We start from the raw sequence: 21345 nt of genomic DNA, 5'->3' as shown, positions 1-21345 counted from the left end.
GATGAGCCTTACATTGTTCACTATTTGAGGACAATTTCTTTTTTCATGCAAGTTTCACAGATCTTTGTCACTTAAGGGTGCTACTGAAGATCCTCTTTTAAAGGGTTTTTTTTGTTTCTGTGTCCTGTTCCTAAATATGTTGTTTTAGAGCAAGATCTATTGCCCTTTCTGTGCATTGGAAACCTCACCAAAGTTTTGCCGTTCTTGTGGGCAAGTTTTAAGATTTTTTTGGAGGAAGCCAAATCTGCAGTGTCTACAGCTGATGTTACAGATGCAGCCTGCAGTCCGTATTTTACCTCAAGTGCAGTTTGAGGTAAAATATAGAGCAACGTAGCTGTATTGTACAGAACTGTTGTTGTTTTTATTGCTGTTTAGACTACGTGGTCATTATTGGTGAATAGTGGAAGATGAATAATTCCTTTTTAGTTCATCTTAACCAATGAATAATGGTTACCATAAACTGTAACTACCTTTTACTCAGTGTGTGTGTTCTCTACAGGTGGGGGTACACCAGAATTCAGTTCACCAAGAAATTCACCAAGTACAAAGAACTTAAGAAAAGAAAAGGAGGATATTCTCCAGGAGTCACCTACAGAAAAAAATCAGTCAAAGAAAACATTAAAGGTACACTGATCATGCAGTAATACAGTGTCAGTGATCCCAATGTCAGGCACCATGATCCTAAGCATTTGTGTCCTATCCATTATCTTCTTTTCCATCTAGATTAATATTGGAGTCATGTGAAGACAAAACACGCCTTTAGGCCAGTTTGAGGGATATTCCTACCTTTAGTTGTAGAACCTCACTGGTTTACTGAACAAGTTTTGGTTGCTGCCACCAAAAAACAGAGACTTCAACCAAGACATGGAGGATGGAGAATATATCCTGCTATATCCTGATGGCTCACAGATCAAAAACATCCCTGGGACAGACTTCCAGACAGTCTTCTCAGTTGATCATTACAGAGAGGCTGTTGGAAAGTCGTATCAGCACATCACACTGTATATCTGCACCCTCGAGACCTTCTTGTCAGACAGGAAGTATGAAACAACATTTAAATCGTCAAGACAAATGCAAATCATAAATCCATCTGTAGGGTGATGATAGGTCAGACGAGGAGGAGAAGGAGGATGACGTTGTTGTTGTTAGGATGGCACCCAGTATGTCACCTCTCTCAGACATAGTATAAGGTGCATCTCAGTATGTCACCTCTCTCAGACACAGTGTTAGGTGCATCTCAGTATGTCACCTCTCTCAGACACAGTGTTAGGTGCATCTCATTACAGGCTGCACTGATTTTTTCTGCCATGCTGTCCAATGAGCCTTGGTATTTTCTCCCATTAAAACACAGTGTACTTGAATCTGTCATAGGGTCGCAGAGAAGATGCCTCAGCATCTCTGAGTGTACATCAGAACTGTGTCTGCGGCTTCAAAGGAGATTTTTACACAGGCTGCACTGCCCACCAAAAACAGTTTGAGTTAAATGAACAAACAGTCTGATATAGCAGTGAAATATTTGATAATTCGATTTGCTAAAATATAGAATTCTTCCAAGATTGATGAATAATATAAAAACTTTGGTAAACATTTTAGGGTAAACTGGGTTTCCTGTGTAGTCTTAAAATGAAATTACCTAGGGTTAGAAATTACCATAATTTCAGCTCCACAAAATGAGGCTAATCAAAAGCCATATGTTACTATGGCAACATATACTTTTTTTATGCTGCTCTGTGTCTGGTTAGTTTTGAAGCTAAGCTTATTTAAATTTAACCAATTTAAAAAGTCTTTCATATTATTTGTATATAAATTACATTAATCAATTGTATGTTCTTACATATTCATTCTGTTGTGTATTTTCTGCCATGCCAAAGATTTGCTTTTTTTTTTTTTTTTTTTTTTTTTTTTTTTTGCAATAAAGCTTTTATACTCATTGTATAATTATAAGTTGTTTAGCTGGAGTGAAAAAAGTGGCTTTTTCACTCTCTGCCATGTCACTGTATCTTCACTCGACTGCTAGGCCTGTTACACTAAGTCAAGCGAGGCTATTTCAAATAAGCTCCACTTTTATTAGCTCGCTTCATGGAATACCCCCTGGTCAGGATTGTGGTGGTTTAAGTTATGCTGCAAGTTTGTTTATATTTTGGGAAATAGGACCAACTAAATTCATTAGAAAATATTGCAGGCAGGTACAAACAAAAATGAGAACTCTACGAGTAGGTTTATGAAACATTCCTGCATCCATGAATTTTCCAGTGACTCTGGAAAGTTAGAGGTGAAGATGTAGTCAACTAACCACAGCACGTACTTAGTCGTCACCGGAGTGATAGTGAGATTATGCCCAGGAAAACAACACTGTAGTAAATGTTAAATGGCTCATGAAGAACTAAAGTTTGTGAGTAAAAAATGTTAATACTCATACAAAATCTATAGAATAGTAAAATCTTATTTTATTATTTTTTAAGTGTGTAAAACAAACAATTATAAAAAAATTAATAAATATTTAAAAAATCATTTTAACATACGGGTACAAAAGCACAATCGTTCAAAAGGTTTACCTTACGTACTTTTTCGTCTTTAACAATATTCCAGAGAAAAAGACAAAAGAGAGTTTTTCCTTCACTTCAAGAGAATATGGTGACAAGAGAGTTATTTAGGCACATGGTAATGTTTGGTCTTCTTTTTCATTGATAGCACTGTAAATTTCCGTGTAATGCAATGTCTTAAGGACATTGAGACAATAGTTAAAAACATGGGTAGGATCACATTTAAGCATTACTGGTTAAGCATTTGAAGTGGTTCTTGAAGTAATAAAGACCATTTACGTTGTTTGAGTAGTTGATATAACGTAACTTAGAATAGGACTTATCAGTTTCCGATTGTCCCCATGGCAACATCCCTTTGATCTTTGATGCATGGTTGACTATCACATCATCACAGGAACCAATGTGGAGAACACCAAGACCATCAACGAAAAATTCTAGAGCGGGAGGAGATTTTTATAGACATAAAAGTGAAACGAGAACCTTTCTAGTCACTTAATCGACAGCATCACATCAGATATTGTAGATAATTATCAATAAATATGACAGGCTTTTTCATTTTGACATCAAACTGCTTACCTAGGTGTGCGACCCGTGCCAGGAGAGGGTCAAAGCCCACTTGCTGCACCTTGTCGGTACGCGCCATGAAGAAGTTAACGACGGCATCCGTGACCACACAATTAGGGAAGCCCTCGAGAGCATGATAGAAGCCCCTTCTAATGTGTAAACAGTCTCCATCTTCCCCACCTTTTTCTGATGAGATAATATTGCGGTAGGTTGCAGTGTATCCTGTCACCTCCCTGACTGCCCCTCCAACCTGGGTGCGTGCACACAAACACACTTACCATAGATAGGTCATATTCAAATAGACAAACATTTTGTGTCAACATTTAATTCATAAATTAATTAAGAATCAGAATCAGAATGAGCTTTATTGCCAAGTGTGCTCACACACAAGGAATTTGACTTGATAAGTGAAGCTTCCAGTATGTACACAAATGTGACAGGAAGACACATAATAAGAATTAAAAAAAAAGAAGAAGAAGAAGACACAATAAGTTTAATGCAGAATAGACATGGTACAGATGGTATGTACAGCTATGCAATTTACAGAAAGTAAGGATATATACAGGTAATGGAATAAATAGGAGCAAATTTACAATTGGACATAAGAGTCTATTCAGGTTGAGTGGGGTCTGAGATGTTATTTACTATCCATTTCCTCATTCTGGAGGGAGGGAGGGCAGAAGAGCAGCAATAATCCTTTCAGCAGTCCAGACTGTCCATTGTAGTCTTCTTATGTCCGCTTTGGTAGCTGAACCAAACCAGACATGCTGTTAAGTTAACAGGCTCAATGACAGCTGAGTAGAACTGAGTCAGCAGCTCCTGTGGCAGGTTGAACTTCCTCAGCTGGCAAAGGAAGTAAGCCTCTGCTGGGCCTTTTTCACAATGGAGTCTGTGTGGGTCTCCCACTTCAGATCTTGTGAAATGGTAGAGCCCAGGAACCTGAAGGACTCCATGGCGGCCACAGTGCTGTCCAGGAAGTCCGTGATCATCTCCACTGTTTTGAGCATGTTCAGTTACATGTTGTTTTGACTGCACCAGACAGCCAGCTGTTCAACCTCCGTTCTGCATGCAGACTCTTTGTGGGGTCCAGCAAGGGTCCAGTGATGTCCTTAAGGTGGGCCAACACCAGTCTTTCAAATGATTTCTTGACCAAAGATGACAAAGCAACAGGTCTGTAGTCATTCAGTCCTGTGATCTTGGGTTTCTTTGGGACGGGGATGATGGAGCATTTAAAGCAGGAAGGAACTTTACACTGCTCCAGAGATCTGTTGAAGTTCTAGGTGATGATGGGTGACAGCTGGTCAGCGCAGACTTTCAGACAGGTGGGTTAGACACTGTCTGGGCCAGGAACTTTCCTGATCTTCTGTTTCTGGAAGAGCCAGCACACATCCACTTCAACGATCCTAAGTGCAGGTTGAGTAGCAGGAAGGGGGAGAGGGGGGTAGCAGGAGGTGTTAACAGTTGTGTGGCGAGAAGATCAGAGCGGGTGTGGGGTGTGAGACTGCCCTTTTCAAATCTACAGCATTACTACTTTAATAGTAAATTAGCCTTGAGGACAGTCATTTCTAATGCTGTAATATTACATGATTAAGTAAACTGCCAATTTTGAGTCACAAAACAGTTTGTTGCACTCCATTATGTATAAAAACAACCCTAGTTAGCAAACAATGACAATAGCCACAGCTATAATCTCATGAATGAAATTAGATTATACTGTAGGTAATGGACATAAAATTATATAATGACAATTCAAATACAAAGTTAACAGAAAAGGAAAATATCTGAGATGTCTATAATATAATAAGACAATGTGAAGGTGCATTAAATGACAAAGGCACTTAACTGAGACTGTAAAGGCACTTTATAGTTTAAGGTGAGTGCAAGACAAACAAAAAAAGCTGTAGTATTATGCAAAGATCTCAGAGAGAGAACACACTGAAATTAATATGCACTAGGTTGATTATCCAGTGTGGACACGTGTTGGTGAAGAGGAAGTGATTTCAAGGGGCACTCTGGCCAAAATCTAAAAATGAACCATTTGTTGTAAACATATTTACAGTAATGAAAGAGCAAACTCTCTAGCGTGATTTCCCAGTTTGAATACTGGGGAAACCCGCTTCTGATTATGTTGAGTGCATATGAAAAGTTTTCCGACCTTTGCAAGTTTTTCACATTTTGGTATGTTCTAATCAGAAACTGTGGTGTCTTAGATGTCATCAGAGAAAATTGAGAGGGGGGACCTTCACAGAGTAAAATTTTAATTCAGTGCAATTACTAATTGCACTGCTCCAGATCTCTCTAGCGTGATTTCCCAGTTTGAATACTGGGGAAACCCGCTTCTGATTATGTTGAGTGCATATGAAAAGTTTTCCGACCTTTGCAAGTTTTTCACATTTTGGTATGTTCTAATCAGAAACTGTGGTGTCTTAGATGTCATCAGAGAAAACTGAGAGGGGGGACCTTCACAGAGTAAAATTTTAATTCAGTGCAATTACTAATTGCACTGCTCCAGATCTCTGGAGCAGTGTAATTTAATTACACTGCTCCAGAGATCTGTTGAAGTTCTAGGTGATGATGGGTGACAGCTGGTCAGCGCGGACTTTTAGACAGGTGGGTTAGACACTGTTTGGGCCAGGAACTTTCCTGATCTTCTGTTTCTGGAAGAGCCAGCACACATCCACTTCAACGATCCTAAGTGCAGGTTGAGTAGCAGGAAGGGGGAGAGGGGGGTAGCAGGATCTAAGAGCAAAACTTGATCTAAGAGCAAAACTCCACACTTGGGGTCAATTAACACAGGATAATTTGTTTCAGACACAAGAAAGTCAATCCTGGCTGTATAATAGGGACACTCAGCTACAGGAATTTACACTGGGAGCTCAAGTGCTCATATTGCTATCCACATCAAGCTCCAAATTACTCGCAAAGTGGCAAGGCCCTATTTAGGTCACACAGCTTGTTGGGGACCACTATGAGGTAAGGTGGACAGATAAAGGTGGGGCAATGCAAATATACTACCTCAGTCTCCTCAAATCATGGTGAGAGGTGGTCCTAGTGGATTTGGTGATGGTGATTTCCGAGATGGAGGAGCTGGAACCAGAGGTGAATCTAAAATGGGTGGATCAATCCACTCCACTCCCCTGTGGTGATCACCTCTCTCCGTCCCAAATTGCAGAGGTTGCAGAGTTGGAAACAACTTTTTCTGATGTGGTTTTGCCTCTACCTAGGCACACTCATCTCATAGAACACCACATTGAAATGTCCCCGGGGTGGTTGTACGCTTTCCAACACAAATCCAATACCACGAATTGATGAACTGCTCAGTCGGTTAGGTGCGGCTCGCTTTAATTCAACACTGGATTTGTCTAAGGGATATTGACCTTGACTCAATCAGCCTCCCTTTGGAGTTTTTCAAATGTGGTTTTACAGGTTCAGTACTTGCCCTGCCATCAGCATCACACAGTAGCAGAAGCACATATTTTCTACTGTATGCCAAGCAAACACTCCTTCCTGTACACAATCGTATTTTAACAGACAATATGACAAGTGGCATCAATAAATCATTCAGTCAGTATTTTATTTAAGGAGCACTTAAATAAAAGGAGTACTCTTTTCATAGAAAGAGTGTAAATGTACATTATAGTATATGACCTACCAACTGAAATACATAAATATTACAGACAGTTTTGGAAAATCAGTCTCATAAATGTGCATGTACATGATAAATCACATCCAGAAGATCCATTAATAGTGTCTTGGTTGAGTGCATAAATAACATCCTCTTCACCATGTACACTATGAATGAACCTCTAGTTGCAAACCAAGTTTCAACTTGGTTTGTTATAGTTCAAAAGATTCTTCGGAAAGCCTCATTTCGCCACCACTGCTTATGTGCAATGTAAGCAAATTGGCAACAAGTTAGGACATTTTTGTTTAGCAAGACTAAGTTGACTTGGGTAATCAGCATAATCAGAGAGTAAAAGGCAAAGCAAAAGTTAATGTGTTCCTCTTACCAGATCTAAAGTGGTGCGCTCTAAAACATCCACCATTTTCTCCAACCTTGTTTTAGAGGTGAAGATGAAGTCATCATCCACCCAAAGTACATACTTAGTCGTCACCTGAGAGACAGCAAGATTACGTCCAGCAAACCAACCCTGTGGTAAAGTTTAAAAGATTAGTTATAAAAGCAGTGAACATTGTGCAGCATAATGGCCAGTCAGATTGCATGCAAAAAAAAACCCCATAATGATCCTGTCATAAGAACAACGCTGACAACTAGGACAAAATATTTAATGGTTTAATGTATGTATAATGTATAATCATGAATGAGCTTTAAAATAAAAGGTCATCAAGGCTAACCAGAAACTAGCATAATGAATAAACTAAAAATATTTCTATCTTACATAATATGCCAATTTTAAATGAATAAACTGCCATGCCAATGTAATTAAACACAAGATCATTTGAACTCTGTTCATTTTAATGTTAATAAGGTGTTAAAATAAATACAATTTGTGTACTGCTGCAATTAACTGTCAGTTAGCATGACATAGCTAGCAGCTGCTGGCAAAAATGAATGCTGCAGTTTGTGGAGGCCATGCTAGTCTTATGTTAGCCTACATTTTAACATGTTAGCTACATCCAACATATTAAGTGAATGTATTAGTCAACTAGTCTATGCTATCCCTAGTATAGGTGACATTGCAAAAACTACCTGTATGTATGTGCACTTTATTATACCACTGTTTTGCAGCATCACATACTATGTGTGCCTGATACATTCCATGTACATGATGCGTTCAATTCTATCTATTTTTCATGACTGCATGCAACAAAACTACTGGCATGATTATTGACGACAGTTAAAATTATGTGTTTTTCTAAATTATTCCACCATGTCAAGATAGTTGAAATACAGTATTGGACAGTATGTACTAGGATTAGACTCTGTAATTCAACACTATTCAGACATTTTAATATCAAAAGTATGGCTCTTAGATTAAATCCACAGTTAATCCATGTCTATCCTACAATAATCCTTTAAAAGTCAGCTAACCATTTATTTTATACTACAGACCAGAGAATCTCTTTACCTTTTTGTAAGGCATGATGTAGTGCTCTATGTAAGGGCCAGTTACAGGCTTAGGATGCTCGCTGTCGTCAGCTATAACTATTGTGACCGTTGGATAGAACTGTCGAATGCTGTCAATCAAATCCTGAAGCTTGTCATAACGCAGAAATGTTTTTGTAGCAATGGTGACAAGTGTGCTTATGTTGTATTCTACAAGAGGAGGAAAGTAAAAAGTAATGAAACGCAATTATTATTCGTTTTGAAAACAGTTGTATGCATTTCATTACATGTCAATACCTGTGTGAATTACCTCCTTTAGGTCCAGTAGGTCCAGGATCGTAGAGTTTAGGAGTCGTTTCATGTCGGATTTTAATGGTGAAGGCTGCTTGGAATCCTTCAGTTTGAAATTGCACTGGATTATAAAAAAATAAAGGGATTGATTGTCCATGCCAAAATTTGATTAATAAAAGACAATCCTACAAGCCTACAAAAAATTTTTTTAAATGTTTTTTTTGTTTGTTTTTTTTTTGTTTTTTTTTACAATAATGACAATTTAAGTGATGTTTGAAAAATATTCAATGTCAAACTCCAGATAAAAATAAAAATCTTATTTCTCCATCATCTATGCATTTCCAAAAAAATCATCCAATCTCATGCAAAATATATAACCATTTCTACCATTTCTTGAGAAATGACAGGAGAATGGAAGTGTACATATTAATCAGTCACCTTGATAACATTGTTACAGTTTTAAAAAAACAAATCAGTTCAATTCAATGCAACAGCTAGACTTGAGTCACATGGCAGCTCACCTATGTCTGCAGTATTGGGATGAAAAATTGTGTTTGTATAAGTAATGAACTGAAGCTGTCTGTTAAGTGCAGATAGAAGTGGGCTGGAGAGAGTTATGTGCATTTTTCCTTCTCCGCTTCTGCTGACCTCATCCACCAAGGCTGTTACGTCAAATGTCCCCATGCTGGCAGTTAAACTAACCTGCAACAAGCAGAGAGGTAGAGTTAAGTCAACGTTACTATAGCACAGTTGATATATACTGTACAAGGAATGCCCTAAACCAAATGTACCAAACACATAACAATTGTAAACATAGATGAAGAAGAACAATTGGAAAACTCACTGAATAAACCTTTCTTGACTTCAGTATCAGACCCAACCCTTAGAACAAGAAAAAAAATTACATAAGGACTTGCAAAAGAAAACTGAAATAAAGTAAGGGACATAGCACACTAATCTATGCATTTAAAAGCAAGCAGGCAGCTACAGTGGATATAGAAAGTCTACACACTCCTGTTAAAACGACAGGTAACGTAAAAAATGTTCAAAAGTAATTATCAGACAGCTGTCATCAATGAAATTATTCTGATTAACCCGAAATAAAGACCAGCTGTTTCTGTAGGATTTTCTTCACATCTTCTTGGGTTCACCTGACTTCTGAAGCCATGGTCTGCAAAGAGCTTACAAATCCTGTACAGGGTCCCACTGTCAATAGATATCGATTAGGAGAGAGGTACAAAAAATTTCCAAAACATTAGATATACCATGGAACACCGTGAAGGCCATCATCAACAAGTGGAGAAAAAGGAGCACCACAGTGACATCACGAAGAACAGGATGTCCCTCCAAAATTTATAAAAGGACAAGACAAAAGCTTAACAGGGAGGCTGCCAAGAGACCAGCGGCAACATTAAAGGAGCTGCAGAAATATTCAACAAGTACTGATTTCACTCTGCATGTGACAATGATCTCTCATATTCTTCACATGTCAGGGCTATGGGGTAGTGTGGCTAGACGAAAGCCCTTTCTCACAAAAAACATCCAAGCCTAACTAAATCACCCCAAACCCTGTGGCAAAATGTGTTATGGTCTGATGAGACCAATTCCAAAAGGTATAATAATTACATAATTCTGAATCCAACTAAAAATCTGTGGAGTGACCTGAAGCGGGCTGTGCACAGGAGATGCCCTTACAGTTTGATGGCTCTAGAATGCTTTTGCAAGAAAGAGTGGGAAAATATTGCCAAGTCAAGATGTGCCACGCTGATAGACTCTTAGCCAAAAAGACTGAGTGGCGTAAAAAAAATCAAAAGACTTCCACAATGTATTAGTTTATTGGTGTGCACATTTATGCAACCAGGTTATTGTAAGTTTTTTTATTTTTCCTATTTTTCCCTAAAATATTTCTGATTGTTTTTCACTTAATTTTTATATGTTGTAATTTCACATTGAGGGTGGAAAAACGTCTGATGTGATTTATCTTAGTTTCATTTTTTTTTTACATCACAGTAACCTGCCATTTTAATACGGATGTGTAGACTTTTTATATCCACTATATACATAAAAATAAGCATGAGACCAGGTTGATCACACATCATATTCATACCACACTTCACTTCTTTCAGAAAATAAGGTTTTACCACCCTAAACATTCTTAATTAACATAACATCCAAATTTGCTTTATGAACAAATATTTTAATTTTCTTATATGTACAAGAATCATGTCTCTTGCAATCAGTTCTTCAGTATATTGGCATAAACACACAAGTTTCTGCCCAAGTTTGTGCTGTTGTAGAAAACTGATCAATGACAGGGTGGTGTGATGTTGCCCAACATGAAGTGGAGTTACTGTTACCACAGCAAAGTTGATTATTTTCCTATACCAGCACATTCCAAAATGTTTTATTCCTCTTTTATTCCTTTTCATCCTTTTTCTTAGTTAAATAACTTATTTTATTAATTTAATTATCAGTTTTAGATTATGTGGCGCATCTGCCATACAAGTCACCATGGATGAGTTCTTATAGAAACAAGAAAAAGATATTAGAACAAGTGCAGTATAAACCTATGATTTGAATTATAGTAGGCACTATTGTCAGAGGTATAGAAAACATCTTCTGACCAATCAGATTTGAGAATTCATCATGATATAAATAAAAAAGCAATCACAAATGTAACAGTGATCTCTGAATATTGTGCAAAATCTAAACACATACACCTTAAACATAGTTCTAACCATTATAAAAATTCACTGATGCCTAATACAAATTTACATACAGTTAACTTTAATTATCTATTCAGTGATGGGTTTGTAATGGCGGTAATTACCGGGAATTAAAATGGACTTTTTTGGACGGACCTCCACACCCTGGGTGGGGTACTGAAGAGGAATGTTGGCCGCAGCAACAATGAGAAGGTTTGCTGCTGTTTGTGATCTGCAAGTCCAAAAATTTAAGAGAGCACTCATCACTGTATGAAAACACATTACACAGAATATCTTGGAAGTAGCAGGGCAGATTATAAAACCACTATCAGCCACTACAATTAATTAATTTCTTTCTTTCACACCTATGTATAATTTTGAGTAGCCAATCCACCTACCAGTAAACTCCTCACGGACAGTAACACAGGCTAAGGATTGAAGATCTGATTCTTACAACCAATAAAAATATTTTTAATGGTAGAAAACATAGACTGTCTGATACACCTTATAAGTGTGTACACACTATGCCCCTGAATGATTTTTATGTTTATCTATGTATCTTATTTATGTATTATCTAACAGAAATAAGAGCCAGGGGGTGTAAACTTCTGAACAGGATGATCGATGTAAATTGTTATTATTTTGTCTTCTGGGAAACATGCAAATATCTTATGTATCTTCTGAAGGGCAGTACTAAATGAAAAAAACAAGATTTTTAAACAAAATAATAACAATTTACACCAATCGTCCTGTTCAAAATTTTACATCCCCCGGCTCTTAATGTAGTGTGTTGCCTTCTTGAGCATTAGTGAATGTTTGCACCTTTTGTAATAGTTGTGTACGAGTCCCTCAGTTTTCCTCAGTGTGAAAAGATGGATCCCAACATCATATAGCCACTGTTGGGAAGGGGTCAAATATGCAGAAGATATTGGAAAAGCAAATATGCAATACCTAGAGGATTTTTCTGAAGAAAAGTGGGCAGTTTAACTGCTCAGGACAAATGAGGGACTCATGAACAACTATCAAACAACATCATCCAGGTAACAACACGCAGTATTAAAGTAAACTTTTGAACTGGTTCATTTGTGTAAATTCAGTTATTATTGTGTCTTGTGGACTATATGTAAACATCTCTTATGTGAAATTTTATGATCCCTCTTTTTTTAATTATTAACATTTTGCAGATTCTTCAAGGCGTATGTAAACTTATGACTACAACCCCCTTATTTAAAGTCAAAGAACAAACTGACTGACTTTAATAATCCAAGTGCACTGTGACTGTATTCTGGCAAACAGCATAAAACTTTGAAAAATTGGCTTTTTACCAACATTGTTTTTTTTTCTATAAGGAAAACACAACTATTTCCCAAAAACGATTTAGAAACATTTTTTATTAACTTACTAAACTTGACTGGGCTCTCTACAAAGATCACATTATATAGATAAGGAACCATTTTAAGGAACATGGCTGTCAAAATGGCTGTAGAAAGGCAGATATGGTTATATTTATAATTTTTATATTTCATTTATTAAATTAAAAGCAGTGGAATTTCAGTGGAATCATCAAAAAAATCTTTAAATGCAGTTTCTCCCTTTTCACTTTTGCATGTAACCATATTTGAAAATGATAGAACTACACTTAGGATAAACATGTAGGTACTCACTAGGTATAGAATGAAAAAACACAAACAAAGCGTGGTGCTGGTTGCTGTATCACCTCACCTCCTCAGGAACTTCTTGTACTCCTGTTGTCGACGCCGCTTTATTTCCTCCAACTCTGAGGCTCTGAATGCATTTTGCAACTCCTCAGCATCCACCCAAGGAAAAAACAGATGACCAAATGGCACATTAACATGCCATGCGTCTCCTTTACAAACACATTCATTTCTGCTGAGTAAAATTACATATAGTCTTAAGTATAATAAAGAAATGTTAAGATTTCATCTTAAATATTGGGCATTTTTACACGCATATCATTTTTACATGCATATCACAAAACTGATGCAGCAACTTTTTTTCCTCAGGCAGCACTGGAATGGAAGAAGAGTTTATAAATCAGCATATACTGACCGTCCTTACTTTCCAAGTTTATAGAAATATTGTAACCATAAAATGTTAACCACAAAACGTATACTCATATTTGAGAATATTTAATCCTCAATGTTATAGATGTATGGATTCGGTATAGTGCACACTGTGACACGGAGGCCTGAAAGGGATCTATATCACCTTACATAGGCAGTGGTATCCTGCTAATGTTGCGAGAGCAGGAACAAGCAGGAACAAGCTGTAAATTTAAGTGAGAAAGCCTGCCTTAAACAATAACATAAGCATATATTGGAATGTTAGGTCTTGTGAAAAGGAGGATGTGGAAGTTTTTTTCATGTAAATGTATATAACAATGCCCTTCTGAAGAGCTGGGCAGCTTTTCTCCACAGAGAACTGTTCGACTTGATTCTGGAAAGAATAAAGTCTATGGCCTCGAACCTCTGCTCTCCGGAGTGATATTTGATCTTCATTACTGGCTATGACAAGTTACACCACAAAAGGGGAGGACCTTGATGCTATTCATAATGATTATTATAGGTAAAAGTAAATGTGTTAAAGGACAGCTTTGATGAGAAATAGAGAAATATCTAGCTCATTAGTACACACTCACTATCAAGATAAAAGTAATGCAGAAAATAACAACTAGGACACAGAAACAAACAAACAAAAAACACCCTTCAAAAGAAGATCTTCAGGAGCAATGTTAAGTGACACGGTAGCAATGTTAAGTGAAACTTGCATGAAAAGAAATTGGATGAGTGTCAGATCACTCAGATCCCAGATCAGATTTAGCTAGCACACTAGCTGGTTTTCATTATGCCAGTTGTTTGATTACTGTTACTTTCCCTAAAACCCCACATTGGTGATCTCTAAAACTAGCCAAAGTGTTGCCAATTTGGTTGCAAATCATGGTCTTTTCAAATCTCCTGATAAATGTTGTGTGTGTGTGTAAAACTAATGCATTTTGTGCTATAAACCTACAAAAAAAATCATTGTAATTAAAAGTTGTCAATGTGGTTTTCAGCACTTCAACACAAAGTTATTATGTAAAATATATTTAATACATTCAAAACAAAAAAGACAATCTTCATGAACTACAGGTACCAAAGTAGGTTTAACCTTGTTATTTTAATTTTGGCTGAACTTAGCCCCATATGACACAGAGAAGAAACTGGAAGAAAACCAGATGTCATGTATGCTCTTTGGAAGGCCGAAGTAGTCACATTTATTTCCTCTTATTGTAAGGACATCCGGTTCCAGTGCTTGTAAATGCAGTAAAGAAAAAAAAAAAAAAACAAAGACCTGAAATTACTGAATCTTTGTCTCAATCAGCTGCTGTTTAGGGACACTGGACACCACTGGGCAAACAACTAGCTTAATCTCAGTAACACTTAAGATCATTCACAAGCAGTTTAACTTTATGTGTTGATATCCTAATGAGATCACGCCACCTTAGAGTTTTCACTGGAGCATCGAAGCCCAAACACTTTTCTGGATGTGGTACTTCTGTCCACAAAGTGTGGCACGCAGAGTAGCTAGCCTGCAGTCCTCTCATGAGCTGATTGGGCATTGTGCATATCCGTTGTGTTTGTGTTCACCAGTCAGCAGAGAGGCATATACCCAGAAACAGTGAGGCATGTATCCAGAAACATTTCTTCTGTGGGTTTAATCAAATTCGTAATAACATCATTTAAATCACAGTGACTGCGCCCCCTAAAAGGGTCTAATCCACCTATGCATTACATACCCATGCCCATGAGAGTAACCAGTCATGTTTTGACAATGGTGCAAGCTTGTTATATATAGTGTATTCATCTTGAAAGTAGTTGTGGTAAAATGTATTCACAGTGTCTGAGAAGTGTGAATGGTGAAAACAGCTGCTTCACTTCACTTATACAGCTATGGACAGCACAGAGTCACACTGCAGCATATGTTGGTAAGAATCAAACATGGTTTCGTGTTGTTATTTTTTCTTCTTCCTAATCATCTTCTTTTAGTTGAAGCCAAAATTAAATGCTCGATGAGGCGGAAAGGCTCCAGGTGCAAAAATGCATGTGCACTTACTGTTGTGTTAATGCACAGACCCACACAACTCCAATAACGTTTTTCAAAAGGAAAATAATGAATTAATAAAAATAAAATAGTATATAAAAATAGAAATAAAATAGAAATAAAAATTAGTACAAGATATATGCATTTATAATACACGAAAAAAAAGAATGACATCTGAAGTAGAAGGTTACATTCGTATTACAGTAGACTGTAAACATTTCCGCTTGACAGGAAAACTCCACCCTGTCATTATGAACCCTGCTTAAAAAAAACAGCTTGAGTTTTATCTACTTCGAGCTGGTTTATGGTGCTTAGTGGAGCAACTAGCATATAATATAATATATATAAAGATATACTAGCATATAATATAATATATATAAAGATATACTAGCATATAATATATACTAGCAATATTATATAATATATATAAAGATATATTAGCATATAATATATATACTAGCAATATTATATACTAGCATATAATATAATATATATAAAGATATAATGTTATATTATATTTAAATATAATATAACATGATATCTTTATTTGTAAAGATATTTACTCTTTTTGCCTGAAGGACCTATAACTATTAAATATTCATGAGACTTTTTAAAGTTCATAATCTTAGAGTCAAATACCATAATAGAGTCTACTCACCGTGCTGTAGTTTCTTTGAGGTGGTAGGGAATACTGTTGTCACTGTTCTTCAACTGTTCATTACGTTCAAGAAGCTTCTCTATAGTGGAGTTTAGTCTTTTTTGACTGTGTGTCACAGTTGGAGCACTTGGGGTCCGATGAAGAAAGAGAACAGCTAATAACAGTCCTAGTATCACAAAACCCACCAAAATCTTCACCCTCCTCACACGCATGATGACCTATAGATCACAGAGATGAGGTAGCATATGGATGCTGTACAGACTTTTCAGATTATAGATTCAACAAACATAAATCTGTTGTTGTGTGTACAATGGGCCAGTGTTCTGTTAACCAGTTTCAGTGTTAAGACTCACTATGTGTTAATACACCTAACACCACCTCACCAGCCTGTCCATGATCTGTGGGAAGCCATTTTATAGATATCATATCTATAAAGGAAAAACTCATGCGTTTGCTGCATGTTGCATGTTGCTTCAGTCATTAATTCTTCTTTTATTCTTTTTATTTGTATTCTTTTTTATTTATTCATGTAGTTAGTCATTTCATGTATTTTTTTAAAGAAATATTAATATTAAGTTTGCAGCAAAATGAAGAAAATGAACAGTATATTTTTTAGATTTACTTTATATGATATTATCCCCCCAATCTAAAGAACTGATCAAAGTCACAGCAGTGAAGCTTGTGTGCTGGTGCAGAAGTGGAGCACTTCAACACAATCTGCGACCAATGCAGAGGAGGTTCAGCTTTTCTTTTGTGCCAAACGGAAATGAGAGCTAAAAATAATATGTAGCAATTTTAAACAAATGAATAAATAACTTTTAATAATCCAGGCAATCTCTTCTTACCTTCATATTTCTAACCGTTTAATTCCGACCTTTATTCCCTGCATCGCTCAGCTGGGAATGATCATCAGTGCGCGTGAAGCGCGCGGCGCCTCGCTGGGTTGCCAGATCTGCATGAAAAAAACTTCAGCGGGCGCCTTAAGTGCGGAAGTTTTATGTTGTACTGTAAAGATAACACATAAAAAAGAATAAATACGCTATACAGGCAAGGAATTAAAGTTTCCTTCTCCTAATTAGTTAATTACTCTCTTATAATAATAATAATAATAATAATAATAATAATAATAATGATAATAATAATAATTTGAAACAATTTAACCAACATTTAGAATACGACTGAAACATAATAATTAAAAAAAGTCTGTTATATATTTATATATTTATATATATTTTTCTTTTTTTTTCAAATAATGATTCAAGATTCAAGATTTTTGTCACATACACGGTTATCTAAAGTATATAACTTGCAGTGAAATGAAAACCTTACATAACTAAATTAAAAACAAGAATAAGAAATAAGAATTAATAAGAAATAAGAAATATTTGTACAGTAATGAAGTCTTTGGAGTGAAGTTTTTGACAAGATTTTAAGAATAAAGTAATAATATTTCAAAAATAAAGTAATTATAATAGTTATTTCACGAAAAAAAAAAGAATAAGATATTATGAGGAAAAAGTTGCAATATTTCGAGAATAAAAAGTCATAACACTAGGACAGAATTGTGCATGTCAGAGCCACGAAACTCTTCTGGCACATCAGTACCTGATGGCTTAGTGTTAGAACTCTGGAACCACTGTGCAAGTCGTGCCGCATCACCCATATTCTCCAAATATTCATTTATTCTTTTATTTATTTATTTATTTGTTTTTTACAATGGCCCTAAAACCCCGTCGTAAGCTTCTACACATGGTACACCATAACAGTTTGTTTGCTGAATATGATTTTAAAAGTCTGTACAGCATCCATATGCTGCCCCATCTCTGTGGTCTACAGGGCATCATGCGCGTGCAGGGGGTGAAGGTTTTGGTGAGGTTTGTGATACTAGGACTAGAGTAGCTGTTCTCTTTCTTGTGCTCCAATTGTGATCCATCCATTCTGTATCACTTTTCCTACACACGGGGTGCCATCCCATCGCAGGGCACAGTCTCACACACACACACACACACACACACAGAGAGAGAGAGAGAGAGAAAATGCCAATCTGCCTACGGCGCATTTTTTTTGACTGCAGGAGGAAACTCCCGAAGCACACAGGGCGAGGCAGGAACTGAAACCCCGGTCTCTGGAGGGCGAGGTGCACGTGCAAACCACCAACAAACCACTCTAAAATGTCACACCGAAACCTACTGAAAAAAAACAAACAAACAAACAAACAAAAAAAACTAAAAAGACTAGACTCCACTACAGAGAAGCTTCTTGAACATAATAAACAGTTTAAGAACAGAAGCAACATCTCAAAGAAAAAAAAATGAGCAAAGTGAGTAGACTCTACTTAATACTTAATAGTTAATTAAGTCTTAATAGTTATATTTCCTTCAGGCAAAGAGAGTCCATATCTTTCAAATGTTTATGAACTTGACTAAGTCAAACCAACAAATTGAAAATCTAAGCTTAGACTGTAGGTCATAGTATTTATGATGCCTTGACATTTGACAATGTCAGTAAAGAAACAAACAAACAAACAAAAAATAATAATTAAATAAATACCATGTGGTTTCCAGCATTGTTGCATCCTAGGTGTGAGACCATGCTAGTTGCACCATTGCCCACCATAAACCAGCCTGGAGCAGATGAAAATAAAGCTGGTTTGCAAGCAGAGTGCAACATAGCAGAGTGGAATTTGGGGGTTTCCATCAACCAGAAATGTTTACAGCCTACTATAACATGAACGTAACCTTCATAATCCTGCTTTTTTCCTCCCATATATTATAAATGCTTACATTTTGTACTCATTTTTTTTTCATCAATTTATTATTTTCTTTTGTCCTGTGCATATACACAACAGTAAATGTGCATGCATTTTTGCAGTTGGGGCCTTTTTGCCTCATGAAGCATCAAATTTTGGTTTAAATCAAAAGAAGAAGAAGAAGAATGAAACTAGAAATCATGCAGTGTAACCTGCAAAACAAAATTACCGTTCTTAGGTTAGAAATGATACATTTTTGCATCATTCTGGGGTTTTCTTAGTAGTCCCTGGTGGTCCCATGCTTTCATGGAAAATCAGAGGCTGACATCAGCAAGGGCATCCGGCATTTAAAAACAAACAAAACCCTCTTTCCCAGATGACCCCTAACGTGAGCAGCCGAAACAACAAGAAGTTATGTTTTCTTAATAGAGGTGTCAAAGTATGTTGTAAGAAGGAAAAAAATCTTCATTGTATGTGGTTTGCCAGAATACAACCACAGTGACATAAGACAAAAAAGACCCTTAGGTGAGACACATAACAGCATGCACAACTGTGATTTCACTTCTCTTATTATAGTCAGTCAATATGTTCTTTAACTTCAAGTTGTACAAACCTTTCTAATAGCTTTTACTGTATGTTTCATGAATGTAGACACCCTTATTCCATGGGAGTTGTACCTAGTTGTACATAATTCTAACGTTTTACTAAATGGCATACTTTGCTGTTAAGCATGACTGTACACAGCAGTGTGATAGTGCTGACACACAACTCTAACAGCTGAGGCACATGCTGGTCTTACTGCACTGCGAACTGTGGTGTTGTTGCCAGGACATTTGTTTCAAACTAACGTCAATTATTGAATGACTATACTGTATGTGGTGTATCTTAGTCACTACTATGCACAATACATGAGTAGGCTTTATTAGTAGACTACAGGAAATACACAAATACATGCAAACACAATCACTCAGGGGTATATTGTGCATACAGTTATAGGATGTACAGTATCAGAGGGTCTATGTTTTCTACTGTTAAATATTGTTAATGGTTGTAGGAACCAGGTCTTCAATCCTCAGCCCATGTTACTGTCTGAGTTTTTCTGCTTTATCTCATTGTAAAACTTTGATGTTTTGGCTATTAATGAAAGAATGAACTTGAATGCAGCTTGAACTCAACTTAATCACTAAAAAGTGGGCCTAGATGGTGTGCATGTTTTGCTCAACCCCATTTTGAATGTTCTTTAATGTAACTTTGTGTAATACCCAACTTCTCCAAATACATGTGTCTCTTTGTGTACAGGCTATAAGTGTCTTGTGTTAGTGGGCAATACACTTGTCATTAATTATATCAGTGTGATCAAGAATCAAGTGCTTAGAGATGGTTTATAGTAGGATATCATCTCTATACAGAGATTAAATTGTGCAACTATTGTATTCTCTAGCTGAAATCTGACAACTGAAAATGTGACTCAAATACTTACATTTTTATTCTAAATCTAACAGCTGAACAACTAACAGAAAGTTAATGTCAAACCACTGTTTAAGAAAAAGAGGTCTATTCACCTGAGTAGGATACAGTGTTTATTTCCCAAAAAGGATGTGCGGAAAAGTCAAAAAAAAAAAAAAAACATGCACCATGTCTGTAGCACTTGACTGGATAAACTAGAAAAAGTTAATTTATTAATATTAAGCTTTTCACATATATAATAAATAATACTACTAAGCTTTTCAAATACAGTAAAAATATTCCACAGAAAAGATATTTTTAATTATGTGTCTTAGCCAGATAATCTTTTGGATTTTAAATGAAAAACTCTAGTATTTTTGAACAACTCTGTTCTTTTTTGAGTAATACTATTTTATATGCAAAATAAAATAATTTAAATTTAAATTTAAATTACATTTTGGCAGAAATAAACCTTGTGAACTTTTCTCCTCATCAAACACATGTGCAGTTTACTGGCACTGTACTCTGTCGCCCCCTGTGTGCTGTATTTAGGGGAGAGCGGGGTCAGTTGCAACATGTTACTTTTGTACATATATATATACATATAAAGTTGCATGTTGAGTTTTTTTTCATAAAGCTTTTTTTTTTTTTTTTTTTTTTTTTAAACACATCTGTACATTTATCTAACTATTCATAAACAAATACTCTTTTCAGAGGATATATAAAATTAAATAAAAGGAGCAAAATGTTACCCAGAGAGTCTGTAACATGGTGTGGGGTCAGATGTAATGCCTCAGTTGATGTATGTTCTGTCAGGTAGGTGGATTTGCATCATTAAATTGCCCACAGATGTGAATGAGTGTGTCAATGTGTGTGTGAATTGTGCCCTGCTATGGACTGACGTGACAAATTCAGTCACCTTGCACCCAGTGTTCCTGGGCTTGGTTCTTAATCCTCTAACTAATAACAGCCCCAGAAGCACAACCCACTCTACCTTCCATGCACTGCACTTTATCATTTTCATTTACTCTGGACTCTGACTGATAGACAGACTGATATCAGACTCTAGTGCTGCAATGTGTCTCATGCACCGCTCAACACAGAATATATTCCAGGGGCCCCTAACTCAGTTAGCTGGATTTGATTGTTGACGATTTGGCATGATCTTGGATTATTCGGTTCTTCAACGCTCATCCTGAAGTTGTTGTCATAGCAACGGG

At 36.4% G+C, this 21345-nt stretch overlaps 1 protein-coding gene across 2 annotated transcripts; it reads right to left on the bottom strand.

The window, feature by feature from the left end:
- Window positions 1–2427: 2427 nt before the first annotated feature.
- On the bottom strand, window positions 2428–16916 carry LOC113530618 (beta-1,4 N-acetylgalactosaminyltransferase 1). Of its 2 annotated transcripts, XM_053240889.1 has the most exons (11): window positions 16776–16915; window positions 15931–16148; window positions 12894–13058; window positions 11297–11403; window positions 9311–9348; window positions 8988–9168; window positions 8486–8587; window positions 8198–8385; window positions 7118–7258; window positions 3120–3357; window positions 2428–2977 (listed from the first exon to the last, which is right to left on the bottom strand). In XM_053240889.1, the coding sequence occupies exons 1-11, from the start codon at window positions 16779–16781 to the stop codon at window positions 2766–2768; spliced, it is 1596 nt and encodes a 531-aa protein (XP_053096864.1). In that variant the 5' UTR covers window positions 16782–16915; the 3' UTR covers window positions 2428–2765. The 2 variants fall into 2 exon arrangements, with proteins under 2 accessions (XP_053096864.1, XP_053096865.1); XM_053240890.1 differs by lacking the exons at window positions 2428–2977; window positions 3120–3357 and adding an exon at window positions 3364–5798 and having other exon boundaries at window positions 16776–16916.
- Window positions 16917–21345: the final 4429 nt, after the last annotated feature.

Source organism: Pangasianodon hypophthalmus, chromosome 16, assembly GCF_027358585.1.
Source record: "Pangasianodon hypophthalmus isolate fPanHyp1 chromosome 16, fPanHyp1.pri, whole genome shotgun sequence".
Taxonomy (NCBI): Eukaryota; Metazoa; Chordata; class Actinopteri; order Siluriformes; family Pangasiidae; genus Pangasianodon; species Pangasianodon hypophthalmus.
Note: the sequence above shows the minus strand (reverse complement) of the source record. Positions and strands in the feature narration are given on the sequence as shown.